This window comes from Vanellus vanellus (genome assembly GCF_965231255.1).
Source record: "Vanellus vanellus genome assembly, chromosome: 1".
Lineage (NCBI taxonomy): Eukaryota > Metazoa > Chordata > Aves > Charadriiformes > Charadriidae > Vanellus > Vanellus vanellus.
Genome location: NC_138905.1, coordinates 141,973,399 through 141,991,386, shown reverse-complemented (window position 1 = coordinate 141,991,386; position 17,988 = coordinate 141,973,399). Strand labels below are relative to the sequence as shown.

At 37.4% G+C, this 17,988-nt stretch overlaps 1 protein-coding gene across 1 annotated transcript in view; it reads left to right on the top strand.

The window, feature by feature from the left end:
• STS (steroid sulfatase) overlaps positions 1-17,988 on the top strand; it is a gene marked incomplete at its 5' end in the record, with an annotated part of 88,540 nt that overhangs the window by 40,333 nt on the left and 30,219 nt on the right. The window contains 2 exons of the mRNA XM_082493137.1: positions 5,106-5,243; positions 17,249-17,408. Coding sequence (XP_082349263.1) covers positions 5,106-5,243; positions 17,249-17,408 — 298 coding nt within the window. The remainder of the gene's footprint in view (positions 1-5,105; positions 5,244-17,248; positions 17,409-17,988) is intronic.

The following is a 17,988-nucleotide window of genomic DNA, read 5'->3' as shown; positions in this document are numbered from 1 at the left end:
CCAAATCACTAACACATTTGTAAACACATTATTGTTTTTCAGTGTTTGTACCTTGTTTTCAAATGAATAGTCATTTTTTATAAACCCTTTATCTTAATGTAGATGAGTACAGCAGGAGTTTTACATGGTTCAAAACTCCAGAAATTACATTCAGCATTAGAGAGGCTCGTTCAGCTTCCATTCATGCTGTGCTACAGAAGTTGAATAGTGCCATGGCACTCTCAGTTTCCTTCTAAACAACAGTTAATTGCACTTACCACTTTCACACCACTTTCACACGGCTATCACTTCATTGAAATTGGCATTTTCACTTCAAGAATGAAACAACTCTTTATAATTTAACATAGCTTCAAGTAAGAGTGGACAGCAGACTGTAGAGACCAGTCCTCAGTATATTTTGGGGGAAGCTTTACTTACATTGGAACTTTACTTGGAACATTGATGTACTAGTTAAAACAAGCAACCTTAATGCTGTCCTTAATCTGTTTTCTATCTTAAAAAGTAAAAATGAAAGAGAATTTTCCAATGATCTAATGCCTTTGCTGCAATGTTAGCCACCTATGCTGGGGTATACATTCCGAGAATGGCAATAGTAGGAAAAAATTGATCTGTAATTCTAGTTGCTGAATAGCTTCAGAAATTACACAGCTCCTTCAGTGCTAGATCGATTTTGTTGTTCAGAAATGTTGTCTTTCCAAATCTGTTCTGTTCAAATCAGAAAAAATGTAAACAGTATCATCCACAGAGATCAGTGCAGCTGTTAATTTTTTAGAACATGGCTTTCAAGTGAATCTTTTCAATCAAGAATCCTTCCATTTTTATTGATAATTTCCTACACTGGGGATAGCAAGCTATTGTTGCTTGAACAGAGCTACAGTTTTCCCAGTGTTTTGACTTATTTATGCTACAGTTTATATGCTGTATAAACTCTTTACATTCAAAAGCCTTTTAAAATTTGTATTGCTTTCTGCAACCAGCAATGGGACTCAAAGGGGATACTAAGCCAGCTGAAGCCCCATTCTTGTAATTCAAGAGCACATGACATACGATACCCTTCCAATCATATTGGAAAGTAGGCTAGATGAAAATCCTCCTTGTTCATTAACTGGCATTGCCTGGGAATGTTTAAACATCAATTTTAACTTAATTTTAAAGTCTCTGTGAAATCTACAGAAATAACAAGCATGTAGGAGTTAGAATAAAAAAGAAATTGAATTGTCATAAGAAAACAGTAAAGGATGTATTTTTCTGACTTTGTAGTACTTGCTTCCAAAATTGATAATACTGCATGTGAAAGATATCTGTTCGCAGAGATCCACAATACATCCTTTGCATTTTTCTTCTGTATTGGTTACCATTTAGAAATGCTAATAAGTAAATGAATTGCTTGTGTTAACAGTAGCCACATCATTCAAATGCACTTTAATGAGGCTTATCTCCTGGTAGCACACACTTTATTGCTTATTTATAGTTTCCATTCTAGAAGGTGTCAGTGTTCAAACCAAAAATAGAAATGGAAGTTTTGCTCCATTTCTGCGAGTGCATTGTGACTGCCATTCTCTGACAACAGTGTTATTTGAATTACCACTATTAGTCCATCTGTACTGAAAAATGGTTTTGCTAAAATAATTCGTCATTTTGGCATTTGTTAATTAACCCTAATGTAGCCAATCCTCTTCGTGTTTAAAAATTCAAATGAAGGATATGGAAGTTGTACCATTGAGTTCAACAAGTTTTGGATGAGACATGATTTTATTGGGGTGTTTCTTCTGAAATGTGTAACACTTGAGTGTCAGATTTTTATAATTTTTTTTTTCAGGTGAAGTCAAGCTACTCAACCTCATTTGGAAAAAAAAAGTCAACATAATGATGACTGCTTTATTTAATTAATTGTGGTAGCAAGTCGTTATTCATTGCTTTTCTTTTTTTTTTTTTCCAGATTAATTAGGAAATAAAAATGGACATTATTGAATGACAGCAGGTGTCTCTGATTACCAGAGATCATTTAATGTGATGTACTGAGTCAAATTCTTGTTTTATTTTAATTTTGGTTTATATACAGGGTGAATTTGAAAATTTCATCAAGGAAAACTGTGTAGTTAAAAAAATGCATTTGTGCACGTCATTGCACGTATAGTTCTTTGTGCAATCCCATTTATTATTATTATTATCCTAGAATCATAAAATCATAGATTGATAAGGGTTGGAAGGGAACTCTGGAGGTCTTGTGGCAGAATATCACACATAATGTCCTAATTTATCTATATGCTCTACTTTTTTATCACCGTTGCTGCCTTTCCAAGGGATATTATAATTGCTTAGCAAGCACATTCTCCAATCTCAGAAGCCAATGGGAAATTGCCTCTTTCTTTCCTGGCACTAAATCCACCTGCTGCAGCAAAAGAATGGCGTGTCAGATGGATCTGCATGATTTTCCCTCAACCTACCCACTTTAAAATGTCAGCCTTTGTAACAGATTTTCCTCAGCTCTGTTGGGAAATTTCTACTCCCACGAGGTTTCAAAATTTGCATAAACAAATTATCCTACTCTTACATTTCTTTTTTGCTCCTAGTTTACAAACGAGACCAACAGGTATCACTGATTTAACTGCTGATGTTCCTTTATTCATGACCTAGTCATTTGAGCTGATGAGAAATGAAGACAGTCAACCTTTTTAACAAGGCAGTTTTAGAATGCTAGAACATTAAAAGACAAGTAGAAACGGTAGCAATAAGGTAGGGTAACTACTCCTTAGCCAGCAAAAGAGCATAGGAACAGAAATGATGATCTGAAAACCATTAAAGAAGGCTCTCTATTTCAAAATTCTTATCTCATCCTCTTTGACATGATAGTTGGGCATCAGCTGATGAATTAAATCTTAGTGGACAGGTAAGCAAATCAAAATTAACAGTCAAATCGGACCATTCTTGGATGTTTAAGTAAAAAGAATAAAGATAAAATGGTTGTGAAGACGGAATTGTCTTTATATGCTGTGAGATCCCTAAAGGACAAGGTTAAAGCTCATTTGCAGGCTGATGTGAAGAGTATATTCTTAAACTTTGGTCATTTTCCAGGACCAATAATTTTAGATTCCTAATCAGTATAAAATTCACTGGAGCAAGTTACAAAGAGCAGCTTCACTCTCATTCATACAGAAACCCTCTTTAAAAGCTCAGTCTAAATAGGTTTGAATGTAATTTATGTGTTCTGCAAGGCTCTCCACAGTGCCAAGGTAGTGTGAGGAGCCCTTTGTGAAAATGAAATGTGAGCCCATGATGCCTTGGAGTTTCAGAGTGTATCCATGTGGCTCCCTCTTTTAAATATGTGCACGTGTGTGTGTTTATTATCTTCCACATTCTGAGTTTAGCCAATATCTATTCTTACATGTTAACACATTAGGGATTAATCAGTAGGGTTGATAATCATAAAATCATGGTATGGTTAGAGTTGGAAGGGACCTTGAAGATTATAGAGTTCCAACCCCCCCTCCCATGGGAAGGTGCACCTCCCACTAGATCAGGTTACTGAAAGCCCTACCCAGCCTGGCCTTGAACACCTCCAGGGATGGGGTATCCACAGCTTCTCTGGGAAACCTGTTCCAGTGTCTCACCACCCACACAGTAAAGAATTTCTTCCTAATGTCTAATCTACATATACCCTCTTTCAGTTTAAAACCATTACCCCTTGTCCTACCACTACACTCCCTGATAAAGAGTCTCTCCCCATCTTTCCTGTAGGCCCCCTTTAAGTACTGGAAGGCTGCTATAAGGTCTCCCTGGAGCCTGTTTTCTCAGCCTGTCCTCATAGGAGAGATGTTCCAGCCCTCTGATCATCTTCGTGGCCCTTTGGAGTTGCTCCAACAGGTCCATGTCCTCCTTATGTTGGGGGCTCCAGAGGTGGATGCAGTACTCCAGGTGGGGTCTCACAAGAGTGGAGTAGAGGGGCAGAATCCCTTCCCTTGACCTGCTGGCCACACTTCTTTTGATGCAACCCAGGATGTGGTTGGCTTTCTGGGTTGCGAGCACACATCTCTGGGTCATATTGAGCTTCTCATCCACCAGTACCCCCAAGTCCTCCTTGGCTGGGCTGCTCTCAATCCATTCTTCGCCCAGCCTGTATTCGTGCTTGGGATTGCCCGACCCATGTGCAAGACCTTGCACTTGGCCTTGTTGAACTTCATGAGGCTTGCATGGGCCCACCTCTCAAGCCTGTCCAGGTCCCTCTGGATGCCATCCCTTCCCTCCAGTGTGTCCACCGCAACACACAGCTTGGTGTCATTGGCTAACTTGCTGAGGGTGCACTCAATCCCACTCTCCAGCTGGCTGACAAAGTTGGTAAACAACACCAGTCCTATTACCGACCCCTGAGGAACACCACTTATCGCTGGTTTCCACTTGGACACTGAGCCATTGATGGCAAATCTTTGAATGTGGCCATCCAGCCAATTCCTTATCCACCAAGTTGTCCATCCATCAAATCCACGTCTCTACAATTTAGAGACAAGGATATCATGCAGGACAGTGCCAAATGCCTTGCACAAGTCTAGATAGATGATGTCAGTGGCTCTTCCCTTATCCGCCAACGGCCTCCAGAGGGACTCCATACATTAATTTTCTTTTTTTTTTTTTTCTTAGAATGTCTTATTCTAACACTCACACTGAGATTTTTGTCATGATGCCTCTATAGGTTGCTAGGCAGCAAAGCCTTAGCCCCAAACTGTTAGCTCTATTCTGCATGCTGAGAGTCTTTCAGATAGCCTCAGTGGTTTGAACCTTCTTGCTGAGGGGTTTCCTTGAATGAGAGCAACTTCTTCCAACGGTCACAGGCTCTCTGTGGATCAGCCCTTTTCTCTGATGTGCACGAATCTTCTCATTCTATACTTCAAGAAACCCTGCAGCAGTCGAACCGTGGTTCTGATTGCAACAGGCCTTGTGCAGTTGTCCCCTACTCTACGCTGCACGGGGTCAATTGCTATGTATAATAATGTTTATATGGAAAGTGATGTTGAAAAGGCATAAGGACAAAAATACTTGTATTTGCCAAGGCTAATGAAAAAGCCACTCAAAGACATTAAGGCTATTCTTTTTTTCTTTTTTTTTTTTAGGCCAGGTTCTAGACGTGCTGGAGAAATATAATCTGAGCGATAATACTCTTGTATACTTTACGTCTGACCAAGGGGCTCATGTTGAAGAAATCTCCAGTTCTGGAGAAGTCCATGGAGGATACAATGGCATATATAAAGGTGAACATTCTCTGATTATTTTTTAAAATTGTGTTAGAATCAATCTCCTTATTTTTGCTCCAAAACTGTAATGTACTCTATGGCCAAGAAGGTCAAAACTTGATTCTTTAACAGTAAGCTTTTCATGCCTTTCATTCTAAATTCAAACATAGGCAGTAAATATATGAGCTTTACTTGTCAAATACAGCAACTCAACCAGAGTAAATGCTCAGCTCTGTGGAGTTTTAAGACTAGCAAATATACTCTTGAACTGGCCAGAGATACAGCTTTGGAAGGGTGTCAGTTCATAGTACTTTACTCTCATGGCTCTATAGCAGAATAGAAAGGGAAAAAAAAGGTGGTTTGTGAGCTGTCAGAAATCATGAGTAAGACCTAAATGGAGTGAGTGGGATCACACAAAGACAAGATATAGAGAAGACGGTAGAAGGAACAACAGAGTCCAGTGTATTCATTACAGAAAAAGTAGAAAAGGGAAGATAGTTTTAAAAACAAAAATGAGGAACTGGATTGAGTTTGGGATGGGCAAGTTCCACAACAGCCAGAAGAAGACATGATTTCAAGCAGAAGTGTCTGAGTTGGAGAAGAGCATTTTGAAAATGATGCATAACAAACTTACTGAACTGAAGACTGATTTGGAAATGGAGAAACTTTAGTTAAAAGGACAGAGTTTAGTTGTATTCTTTTATTGCAGGTGTTGAGAAGATTAATAGTCCAAAATCTGTTTATTCTAGAGAGACTAAAAATGTGTTTAGAGTCTATGTTTTTGTAATACACTTTCTCCTGGTGATATCACACAACAATAGTAAACGATACTGCTTTTGTTGCCATATGTTGATCTTGTAGAAAGAAAAATTCCAGCTTAGCAAACAGCCTTACTCATATCCCATATCCCTGATGTGGTGTTCCCTTTAGTCATCAGGAATGTAATACACCACTGGATAATAGACAGCATTGTCAAATATGAAATAAAGGATTCCCTCTGCCAAAGTGCAGAAAACAGTTTTTTCCAGTGTGCAAATGGTGGACACACAGCATCAGGAAAATGAACGTCAAAACGTTTTTAATAATCTTCAATCTTATTGAAATAGGGTAAGAATGCTTGGTTATTATTTTTCATGAAATATGGTGCATATTTTTGTCCCTTTACCAATGAAAGTTGTTTTCATTCTTTCATGAGGAAGTAGGTGTGTAATTTGTTTTCCCCTCATATTTCAGGGGAAAAAATCAAAGAACTCCAGCAGTTTTTGGAAAGTCATTTACCAAACTTGAAACTTTTAGTTGTAGAGAGAAAGAAGCAAATTGCCTTTAGGTATAATTTTTTTAAAAAGTAGTGTTGCAGAATTGCAAAATCATGTAGTCGTTGAGTTTGGAAGACACCTCCCAAGGTCGGCAGTCCTAGCCCCCGCAGAGCAAGGTCAGCTAAAGCAGGTTGCTTAGGGCTGTGTTCATTCAAGTTGTGAAAATCTCCAATGGTGGATACTCCACAGCCTCTCTGGATAACTTGCTCCATTGTTTAATCACCCTCACCACAAAAAAAAAAAAAAAAAAAAAAAAAAAAAAGCTTTTTCTTAAGTTAAAATGGGATTTCTGGTGTTTCAGTTTGTCCTGCCACTGGGCACCATTGGCTCTGTCCACTTTACTCAGGTAAATCCATGTATCCATACAGATCCCACTGAGCCTTCTCTTCTCCAGGCTGAACAGTCCCAGATCTCTTAGCCTCTCCTCATATGTTAAATGCTCTGACCACTTAATCATTATCATAGCCCTCCTTTGAACTCAATTCAGTATGTCCGTGTCTCTCTTGTACTGGGGAGCTCTGCAGTTAGACCCAGCACTCCAAGTATGTCTCACTAGTGCTGAGCAGAGGATAAGGAACACCTCCCTCACCTTGCTAGAAACATTCTTGCTAATGCAGCCCAGGATGCTGTTGGCCTTCCTCGCCACAAGGAGACATTGCTGGCTCGTGTGTTCAGGTAGTTGTCCACCGCCTTCTCTGTAGAGCTGCTTTCTGCCAGTCAGCCCATAGCCTGTGCTGATGCTAAAGGTTATTCCTCTGCAGATACAGGACTTGGTATCTCCCTTTGCTGAACTTCATGAGGTTCCTTTTGGCCCATTTCTCCTGCCTGTTTGGGTCCCTCTGGATGGTAGCACAACCATCAGTGGATTAGCCATGCCTCTCAGTTTTGTATCATCATCTGCAAAACTACAAAAAGGAAGAAAGATAGACATATACAGTAAATGATAACAATACAGTGAAGTTTTTGAGTGAGAAGACTCCGCAGTTTTTAGTAAGTATCTGTTTGAGAAATGACCCTTATGTTTTAAGAGAGCTACGAAGAAATGCTACGCAAGAAAAAATAGCTATGCTAAAGTCATGAGGTTACAAACGATCACATGGGTCCCCTGGACTAACATCAGAGTGAAATGTATCTTGAACGTTAGCACTTAGGCCTTACATAGTGAGTTAAGTAATTAAGGAACCATATGGTTACATATCTGTAGCTGTAGGCACAGCCTGAGGTGTATTAGAAGCTCTAAAAAATATTTGCTTGCTAGAATGCCAGACAAAAGATACAGGATAAATGACGAGGAGGAAAAGAAAGACAAATACGCTGGGGAATATGCCTTCCTGGAGAACTTTGATTGAATGAAGTCTTTTTTATCAAACCTTGCAGAATTTTGTATTCACACTTACAGAATGGAGAACAATTTGAAATAGATCTTACTTGAATTAATAATAAATCTGATTGATAGGGTTACTTGAGGAGTGATAGGATTTCTTATTTTCAAAATGAATTGTGTGGTTTAGAGTTACCACCTATGCTGGCACATGTTGGAATATACTATGGGAAAGAAAATAATCACTGTATAAGAAACAAAATATATATTGTATGAGAGACATTCTTAATAAATTAATAAGAAATTAAAAGACCTATGCAATCGGTTGAATACACTTTTATAATTTTAAAATAGAATGAAATCTGTTTTGTCTTCCCTCTCTCCATATCAATCCTCAATTTAACAAGTATATTTATGCATCATTTTAAAAAAGGGCAAAAGTGGAAGTGATCAATTAATTGCATAATTAACAATTTTCATACATAAGAATTTATTTGTATTAACAGTCATGTACAATGAGATGCGTTAGGGGGCTGTATATCTCTTGCAGATTTAATGAAAACCAGACTTGTGAAGCCCTAAGTCTCAGGCACTGATGAAGCAAGATGCCTCAAAAAGCAAAAGGACGAACTTTACGCTACTTGTGCTCATTTGTGCACGCCCTAGGAATTTGCTTCTTCTGATGAGTAGTTTACAAAACAGGGAGACATGCATGTCCTTTCTCCCTGTCTCTGCTAGACAATCTCTAATACTTACCTTTTTGTATACGAGCACTGCATGAATGTGAATATGAATCAAGCTACTTAACACTCTTGTCAGAGCTGGAGCAGTATGCTCAGCAATAAAATCAAAAGATCTCAACAGATCTCCACAATTTTAACTCACTGATTTGTCTTGATATCCAGCCAAATAAGAACGAATAATAAAATTTATGAGGAGTTTGAAGAGTTAGGCTAGCACTGCAAGACTGAACGCAAAAAGGGGAAATTGCTATTTGAAGGTTTTATTACTCTGGGTTCTGATGGTGGAACAGTCACCAAAATTTGGATAGCCCTTGAAATTAGAAACCAGAGCTGACATACTGTTTAACTAGTTGCTGTCATACACAGTCTGGTTTATCTCTTCGATATCCTTTTTAATTCTTTTTTGTATAGTAATATTACACCCTACACTTGATCTCCTATGACAAGGTGACCCGCTTAGAGGATGAGGGAAAGGCTGTGGATGTTGTTTACCTAGACTTTAGTAAAGCCTTTGACACCATTTCCCACAGCTTGCTTCTGAAGAAACTGGCTGCTTGTGGGTTGCATGGGTGTACTCTTTGCTGGGTAATAAACTGGCTGGATGGCTGGGCCCAAAAAGTTGTAGTGAATGGGGTTAAATCTGGTTGGTGGCCAGTCACAGGTGGTGTTCCCCAGTGCTCAATATTGGGGCTGGTTCTGTTTAATATCTTTATTAACTGATCTGGACGAGAGGATTGAGTGCGCCCTTAGTAAGTTTGCAGATGACACCAAGTTGGGCAGGAGTGTTGATCTGCTTGAGGGTAGGAAGGCTCTACAGAGGGATCTGGAAGGCTGGATCGATGGACCCAGGCCAGTGGTATGAGGTTCAACAAAGCCAAGTGCCGGGTCCTGCACTTGGGACACAACAACCCCATGCAGTGCTACAAGGGAAGAGTGGCTGGAAAGCCAAAGAAGGACCTGGTGGCGTTGATTGACAGCCGGCTGAACACAAACCAGCATTGTGCCTGGGTGGCCAAGAAGGCCAACAGCATCCTGGCTTGCATCAGGAATAGTGTGGTGAGTAGGAGTAGGGAAGTGATTGTCCCCCTGTACTCGGCACTGGTGATGCTGCATCTCGAGTACTGTGTTCGGTTTTGGGCCCCCCACTACAGGAGGGACACTGCTGGAGCGTGTCTGGAGAAGAGCAGTGAAGCTGGTGCAGGGTCTAGAGCACAAGTCTTATGAAGAGCAGTTGAGGGAACTGGGATTGTTTAGCCTGGAAAAAAGGAGGCTGAGGGGAGACCTTATCCTCTATAACTACCTGAAATGAGCTTGTAGTGAGGTGAGTGCCGGTATCTTTTCCCAAGTAACAAGAGATAGGACGAGAGGAAATGGCCTCAAGTTGCACCAGGGGAGGTTTATATTGGATATTACGAAAAATTTCTTCACCAAAAGGGTTTTCAAGCATTGGAACAGGCTGCCCAGGCAAGTGGTTGAGTCACTATCCCCAGAGGTATTCAAAAGACATGTAGATGTGGTACCTGGGGATACGGTTTAGTGGTGGACTTGGCAGTTTAAGTTTAACTGTTGGACTCAATGATCTTAAAGGTCTTTTCCAACCTAAATAATTCTGTGATTCTCTTATTCTGTGGATATTGAAGTAATGGATCAAAATAATGGCTGTTCTTTCCAGTGGCCCTTTTCTTATCAGAAAGTTATCAGAATCAGAAGCCTTGGAGAAAGATGAAGGAGCTGTGTAGTGAATAAAGATCCCTAAGAAGATCTAATCCAAGATAGTATGACCTCGGTTTAAAATATGAATCCTGACAGTTTAGATTCTACAAAGAGTTTTAGCATTAGTTATACAAATTTTCATCATATGAAGATGAAATTCCACTTCAAGTCTTTCTAAACTCTTAGCATAGCCTAAATCCTTTGTTAATGAAATTCACAGTATAGAGAACATGATGCTTTTATTTACTATTTTGAAATGGGACAGTTGCAAATTTCATGGAATATCTCCTTGAATAGTTTCCTCATTGATAAAGGAGGGAAAACTTATTATACCTTCCCTACCTACCTTTGTTTTGTGTACTTTTATTGTGCCTCTTTGCCTTCAATACCTCACTCAGAAAAGAATTTTCACGTCTCTCTCTCTCATCATTCTTAATTGGTGAGTTTTTCCTTGTCCCCAAATTCTTGTTAATTTCTTCTGTGAATTATTTCTAATTATGCAATATGTTATTTTAAAATGACTTTACAAGTATTGCCTTTCGGGTTTTGCCATGAAGTATCACTACCTGCTTATATACTTTCTTCTTAATATTATCCATTACGTCCTGTAGAAACCTGTTGCCTTTATATCTTACCGGTTACAGATGTGCATTAAGCAGTAGTATTTGCATAGGTCCTTTTTCTTAAGTATGCAGTGAAGTTTATGGTATGAATAACTAAGACTGGTATGAAGACTAAGACTGAATACAAGTTCAGTTATTTTTTCTCTAATGTTCATTGCACTGCAAATATTTTTACAGAATTTGTACTTGCATCTTGTTTCCTGTTGTGTGACGTCCATTATCTGTTTCTTCTGAACTTGATCAACCTGTGATACATGAATTTTTCCATTCTGCAGCTCACTTCCCTTTCAAAATTGAAGTAAATATATTAAAATAACAAGGAACTTTAACATAGAGTAGCATCAAGGTAGATTTCTATTGACTTTTTTGAGAAGTGTCATAGGCTGTTTGTTTTATCTCTTGTTTCCTGCCTGTTAATCAGATTTTGATTCATGACAACCTTTTATCTCCTAGCCCATGATTAATGTTCCAGAAACTTTTCCTGAAGGTCCTTGTCAAAGATCTTTCAAAGGTTTAAATCTAAATGCAGCCTCTAAAACAAGACAACAGTGGCTATTTTAGTAAGAATTTCTTCACAACTCATGACCTTCCTACGTGAACTCCTGAAGGACTTCTGGGTGCATACATGATAATATATTTTTTCTGGTTACTTACTGGTTTGATAAGAAACTGGTCAGAGAAATGATTGGTTTCTCTGAGAAACCTAGTAGTTCCTGTGGTCTTATTGGGCCAATGGGTCCTTTGGGCCTATTAGTTCCTTTGGAAACTTCCAGTTCACGATATACTTTTATGAAAAATCTTGCTTTCTATGTGTTTTCCTCTTTAGCTCTTTATTGTTCATACTGAACCACTCAAAGCTTTTTCATATATTAGCATGTAAGTCGTATATGATGTATCATTTATAAACTCTAAGTTAATTATACCATATATGTTATTATGACTTACAACATACAAATTATGGTCCTTATTATCCTGTTAATGTTAACATTTTCAGATTGAAATATGGAAACTATTGTATTTATCTGAAGTCTCTTCTTAAAACTTTCGACGTATTTTCTCCAGCAATTTTTTTTTTCCATGTTCTGTGACATTTCTCTGTTAAAATGTATGGAACTTTGAGATATTGTTTTTGTATGTGATATGCAGGGCATCTGCACTGACTTCTGCTTCAGTGTTTTTCACTCGCTTTCTCATTAGTATGACATCTGCAATTTAAGCATGCCCACGTGAGCGACTCACCTTAGCTTTCCTTTAGGAACAGAAATAAGGTTAGTTTTTCTGAAATATTTAAATCTCTCCTTTAGAATAAGATGAATAGAATAAATAGATGAATGGAGTTTTCTCTCAACTGAATAAACAAGCAGCTTAAGATGACTGGTTTAAACGATGCCATTATATTCTTCTTCGGTACCCTGAGATATTGAATGTAATTATTTTGTGGTAATTTTTATTTAGTTGCTTAGTGACTCGTTTATTGAATTAGCTTCAGTGTGTTATAAAATAGTTTCTCCTGTTACAAACCTTATAAAAGTAAACAGTGAAGGCATTAAAATCTTTTCTTCATACTTTTTCTCATTATACTATTTCACATATGCAGACAGTGGAAGTCCTCCCTCATTATCACTTGTTGATATCTGTACCACTCTGTTACATATGGGATTTTCTATGGAGTCTCCTTGCATCTCTTAATACTCTTACTGTCAGCTTCTTTTGGATATGTAGCTAAATATATTTTGTCTGCACCTTGGACCTGCACATTAGAAATACTGTCTTTCCCTGTATTTATGAAGCATTTAGCACAATGCATACAGGTGCTTGGCTACTGTCATGCTGCTAGAGTGGGTCATGAGTTCTGCTGCCAATGGGAACGGAGTCAAATGATGATAATGGCAAAGAATTTGAACAACATTCATTTTAAGTGTTTTGTGCCTTAGAAATAGGTATATATGTAGCTACTTTGTTAATATCCATAAAAAATAACAATGAATGCTTCTTAAGGATTTAGACCCTGATTTTTTAAATCTGCTACAGATCTGTGAGAGCTAAACAAGGACTGGAGGAATCAATCACCCAATATTTTACTGAAATTTATTATTTTTATGCAATTTGATATCCTGCAGTGATAAGTTTGTTCAACAGTGTTTCTTGAAGCTATTAGTAAATGGTTTCTTATCTGTAAGCCACAGAAAAATAAAGCTGACCATTACTTTGGCCTCAGGAACTACACTATTGCATATTTAGTGATATTAGTTGGAGTTTAATAAGAGTTTAATAAGAGGAGGAATTGACCTTTTTTTTCAAATGTGCTGTATTTTTATATTCTCTCTGGAGTGATCCAGATTTTTAAACAATCAACCCATCTTGTAATTTTGACTGAAACAGAAAATATCCTGAGAGACCATTTCATTTGATTGGAAGAAACATCAGATGACAAGATGTCCAAATGAGCTATGTCTAGTACTTTCACCTGTACAAGAACAGCTCAGGTTTAAAATTAACAAAAGTGTTACATGAAACAGATTGAAAATCAGTAAAATAAAGAGTGAGCTTGCCATTTATAATAAATTATTGTTTGATCATTTTATAAGGTAAGCAATAGTAACCAGTTTTGATTGTCGATATTTGTAGCATAAAGTCTACTACAGAAGGGTAGAATAATTAATTTCCTTGTAGTTGTCTATCATTCAAGAGAATAAATTGGGTTTGGAACCTTTGTTTTTAGAAGAATATAAGAAAGAAGAAAGGTCAGTATGGTTATAATCCAAGTGATCTAAAAAAGTTATTTTAAATAGTTTTCATCATTCATCATTCAAAATATTAATAGTGATATACCACAGAGTTCCCCTTTATATATCATCCTTTGTAAAAGCTCTATTCCCAGAGTCAGGTAATAGCAGTCAATTTAAATCACAGGGAGAAAAAAAAAAAAAAGATAGTCTTTTAGCTAAGATTTGACAGGAGGTTAAAATGGAAATTTGACATCATGTTGTGGAGGACTGCAGAGAGTTATGCCTGTACTTTGCTGCCTTCTGCAGATTTTTCAGGAAAGGTGAATGGAGGCTATTGTTCAATATAACACCGAAGGGTGCAACTACTCAGAAAGCATAGATAGCTAAGCATGAAAATACAGCCTGTGGTGTTTTATGCTGGTTTTAAAATATTTTTGGAAGAATTTAAGAGAACAAAAATAATATATACCTTGGCTGCCTAGAGTCTGCCAGGCATACAGACTACTAGGTTACTGCCTTTTCTCTGTTTCAGTGTTGTCAAGTCCAAGCAAAATACAAAACTAATGAGTCAGATCCTGAAATAGCAAGAGATTTTATTTTTAAATAATGACCTTTTGTGTATTTTAAATTTTCATTCTAATTACAATTTTATTTTGGATGTTTGCTTCGTGTTTCAAGCATTGGTAGTGAAACCTTGATTTATTTTTTAATAAAAAAAGAATGCAGATAGCTTGAGCAACGTTTAACAGCTAGAGTTTTAACGACAATGTATATCAAGGGATTTGTAATCATATAATGGCATTAAGCAACTCTAGTGATGTCACTAAACACGGTTCTAATAAAGATGAACACCACGTAGGCATAGATAATAGAAGACAGTCTTCCGCAATGACCTGTAATTCCTGCCCTGGTTCCCTGATATTCCTAACCTCCAGAGATATCAAAAAATTATGCTCCAATTAATCTTTTGAAAGGAAAACAGCAGTCACTTCTTCATAGGCATAAGTGAGGAGATAGCCCTGCGGTGGAGTCCATTTTGCCTTTTGTACCTCACAGCAGGGAAGCCGAGTTTGCTCGGCGCTCCCTTTGTGCTTGGGTAATGTGCAAGTTTTCTGTCCTCTTCTGCAGTGATTCAAGAAAATTGGACTGTGAACCTAGGAGCTGTGAAAGTGATCCAATATCTAGGTTTTAAGAACTGCAACATGTGTGGGAATGGGATTCACCACTTACCTTGAAATTGCTCTGTCTTCAGATTACACAGGAGGCAACAGAAAAACGAGAATTTATTTAAACAATCCAATCTAGCTAGCACTGTTACTAGGTTCAGACAAGTATACAGCAATAAAAGGAACCTCACACTTAAAGCCACCTACAGCATAGATCAGCTCTTAGAGTTTTCTGTCTGTCCATACTGTCCAGCCAACTAGCTGCTGTGATGTGTACACAGAACTAGGATCCGGCTCAGGAACTAAATCATCTTCCTGTCATAACTGGTCACTGAGAAATATATGAACTTAGGGATGTCTGTAATTTTATGTGCTTATACTACACTTGTATTTTTATTCAGATATAACTACTCCTGCTCAACAGGATTTTCTGTGAACCATAGTTCAGCCAGGATATTAATCTTGACACTTTCCTGATAGGTAACACATAATCACCAAACTTTTAAAATCCTAATGACTGTTGTACATAGATAGAGTCATCTTTTCTACAGAAGATGCACACAGTCTATTGACATCTACATTGGTTTTGACCCAACCCTGTTAACTGATCAACATACTTTTGGGTGAATACTTCCTTCTGCTAGGTGACAGGTATTTTAAACCTCACCAAATAACCCCTTTATAAACTTTAATCTACATTATCTTTAGATTTCTGTTTTGAAAATTACATTTTTTACAAGGATATAAACAAAAATTATCTATGTATCTCATTCCTGGGTTTTAGAATAGGTAGCCATGCACTTTATTGTGAGAATGGAATTGCATTTGCTGCAGTGGCAAGAGTAAAGTTTTAAAACTGCTCTAAAAGACAGATAGTCTTGTTGAGATCTGAACTTGGCACTGCTTTCCAAAAACAACTTAAGCAAAGATTGTTGCTTGATGTAATGTTGGATATTAGAAAGTTCAAGTTTTCTGATGTCAGACTCAATAATTATGTGTCCTGGACTATTCAATATTATGAATTCTGATAAAGCTCATGAAAATGTAAGCAAAAATCGCATATAATAAAGAATCATGAGCTAAATTTTTTTCAACCACAGGACTGTGTACACTGAAAAACCTGTGGAAGACCTTATTGAGCAGTGAAAAACCCGTAGAAAAATAGGTGCATTCCGAATCCCCCAATGCTGAAATAAAAATATCATCGAGGAGTCAGTAAGATAGACAGAGTGTATGGCAAGGCCTGGGCTTGACACCAAAGATATTAACTATGTAGTGTTTTGAAGGTCTAAAAGGCTGAATATACAGAACTATTGAAGTATTTTGTTGTAATATTTTGTATTTTTGTGGGCTTTTTTACTTGAAAAAGTGAGATACAGGAGAAGTAGGCTCATAGTAGGTTTGTTTGAACCATGAATTGCTGTTTGATTCAGTTAATGGCAGAGGTTCCACACGCATATTCCTTTCCTTTCAGACATCTCTATAATATAAAACAATCTCAGTCTAGGTGTAAATGCCTGGCCCAGACCAGATCCAAAACCTATCTGTTTACCAGCAATATTTTTTTCCAAATTATATGTTAATTTCAAAGATCAACCTGCAGTGCTGTACATGGTCACATGACTGTGTAAGACATTAATAGTAGTACTTGTGATAGCTCTTCATACAGAGTAGTGTTAATTATATATTAAGTAATGGTAGAAATACTGTCAAAGAAGAAACAAATTGTCCTGCTGCAAAGATGTTGGGAGGACTGGGCAACAGTGGATATTGCGGAAACAAAAGAAACGGCTGCACTGTAGTGTTGAATGCAATCAGCTGATAGTGCATTTGATGCAACTGTGCTGGTTCAGAAGTAGAAAAGGTTTTCACAGCATCATGAGATCTACCATCACAGTAGTGAATTTCTTCTTAATGTTTTGAATTGGAAAATTCAGTAACATACTTAAATTATTACTTTCTTCTATCTAAAGTCATTAAGCACCATTTTTAATAAAATATCATACATCTCTTTTTTTTACTTCAGATATCTAAGCATATGTCAATTTATTTTTGCTTCCTGTTTGTTTGGTTATATCTTCACATAGCTATGTGGCACACTATCTAGACCAAATTCTATATGAAGATTCCTGCAAGGTGCCTTTTTATCTCCTACAGCTGTTATACAATTTTGTTTGTAAACAAAATACATTTCATAAGCTCTGTCTAACATATTAGTAGATTTACTGTGAGAAAGGTACTGATTGTAGGTGGAAAATCTAAACCTAGCAAATTAAAAATAAGATAAATACATTTAATGAAAAGATTCTGTCTAGACAGGATGTTTAATATTTGGAAAGTTAATCTTGTGGGAGGGGGGTACTTTTCTAAGAAGAGGTTGATTACTTAGCAAACAAAACTTTCATTTTTCAGGTGGAAAATCAATGAACTGGGAAGGAGGTATTCGTGTGCCAGGGCTTCTCCGTTGGCCTGGAGTGATACAGGCTGGTGCCTATATGGATGAGCCAACAAGTAACATGGATATATTTCCTACCATAGTCAAACTTGCCGAGGCACAGTTGCCCTCTGACAGGTACGCTCTGTAGTTATCTCTGTTTTAGGGAAAGTCTCATGAGTATTTTATACATTCTGGTGATGTTTATTAAGATAGATGTGAGATGGGAAAGAAAAAAATATATTTTAAAAGCACTTTTTTTTTCATTACTTACATACTTACTTACTTCATATTGACACACTGATATATTTTACAGAAACGTTGTATGTAAATACAGCTTAGCTTGCAGAACAAGCACCAAGCAAGCAGAAAATAAGAGGATACCACCAAGAGCAACATACTGTCAAATCAGGCCTAGAATTATTTGCTAAAAGCAAAAATGAATGTTATCAAAAAAGGCTCAGTTCTGCCTGAGTGAACGTCATAGAAAAAGGACCTGCAAGTGTAAATGATTTTAAACTACTTTACGAGCTCAACTCTTGGCCTGCTTAGTGTAACAAAACACAGCAAAATCCCATCTAGGCTTTTCTCACAGGTTTTTGTGTTCTCTATGAAGTTAGTGAAAATAATCCCTTACAGAGTTTTGCAGCCTGATAAGAAAACCCACTGGACTTCTGAAATTCATAAGATGCTTTATTGACACTCCTACATCCCTGTG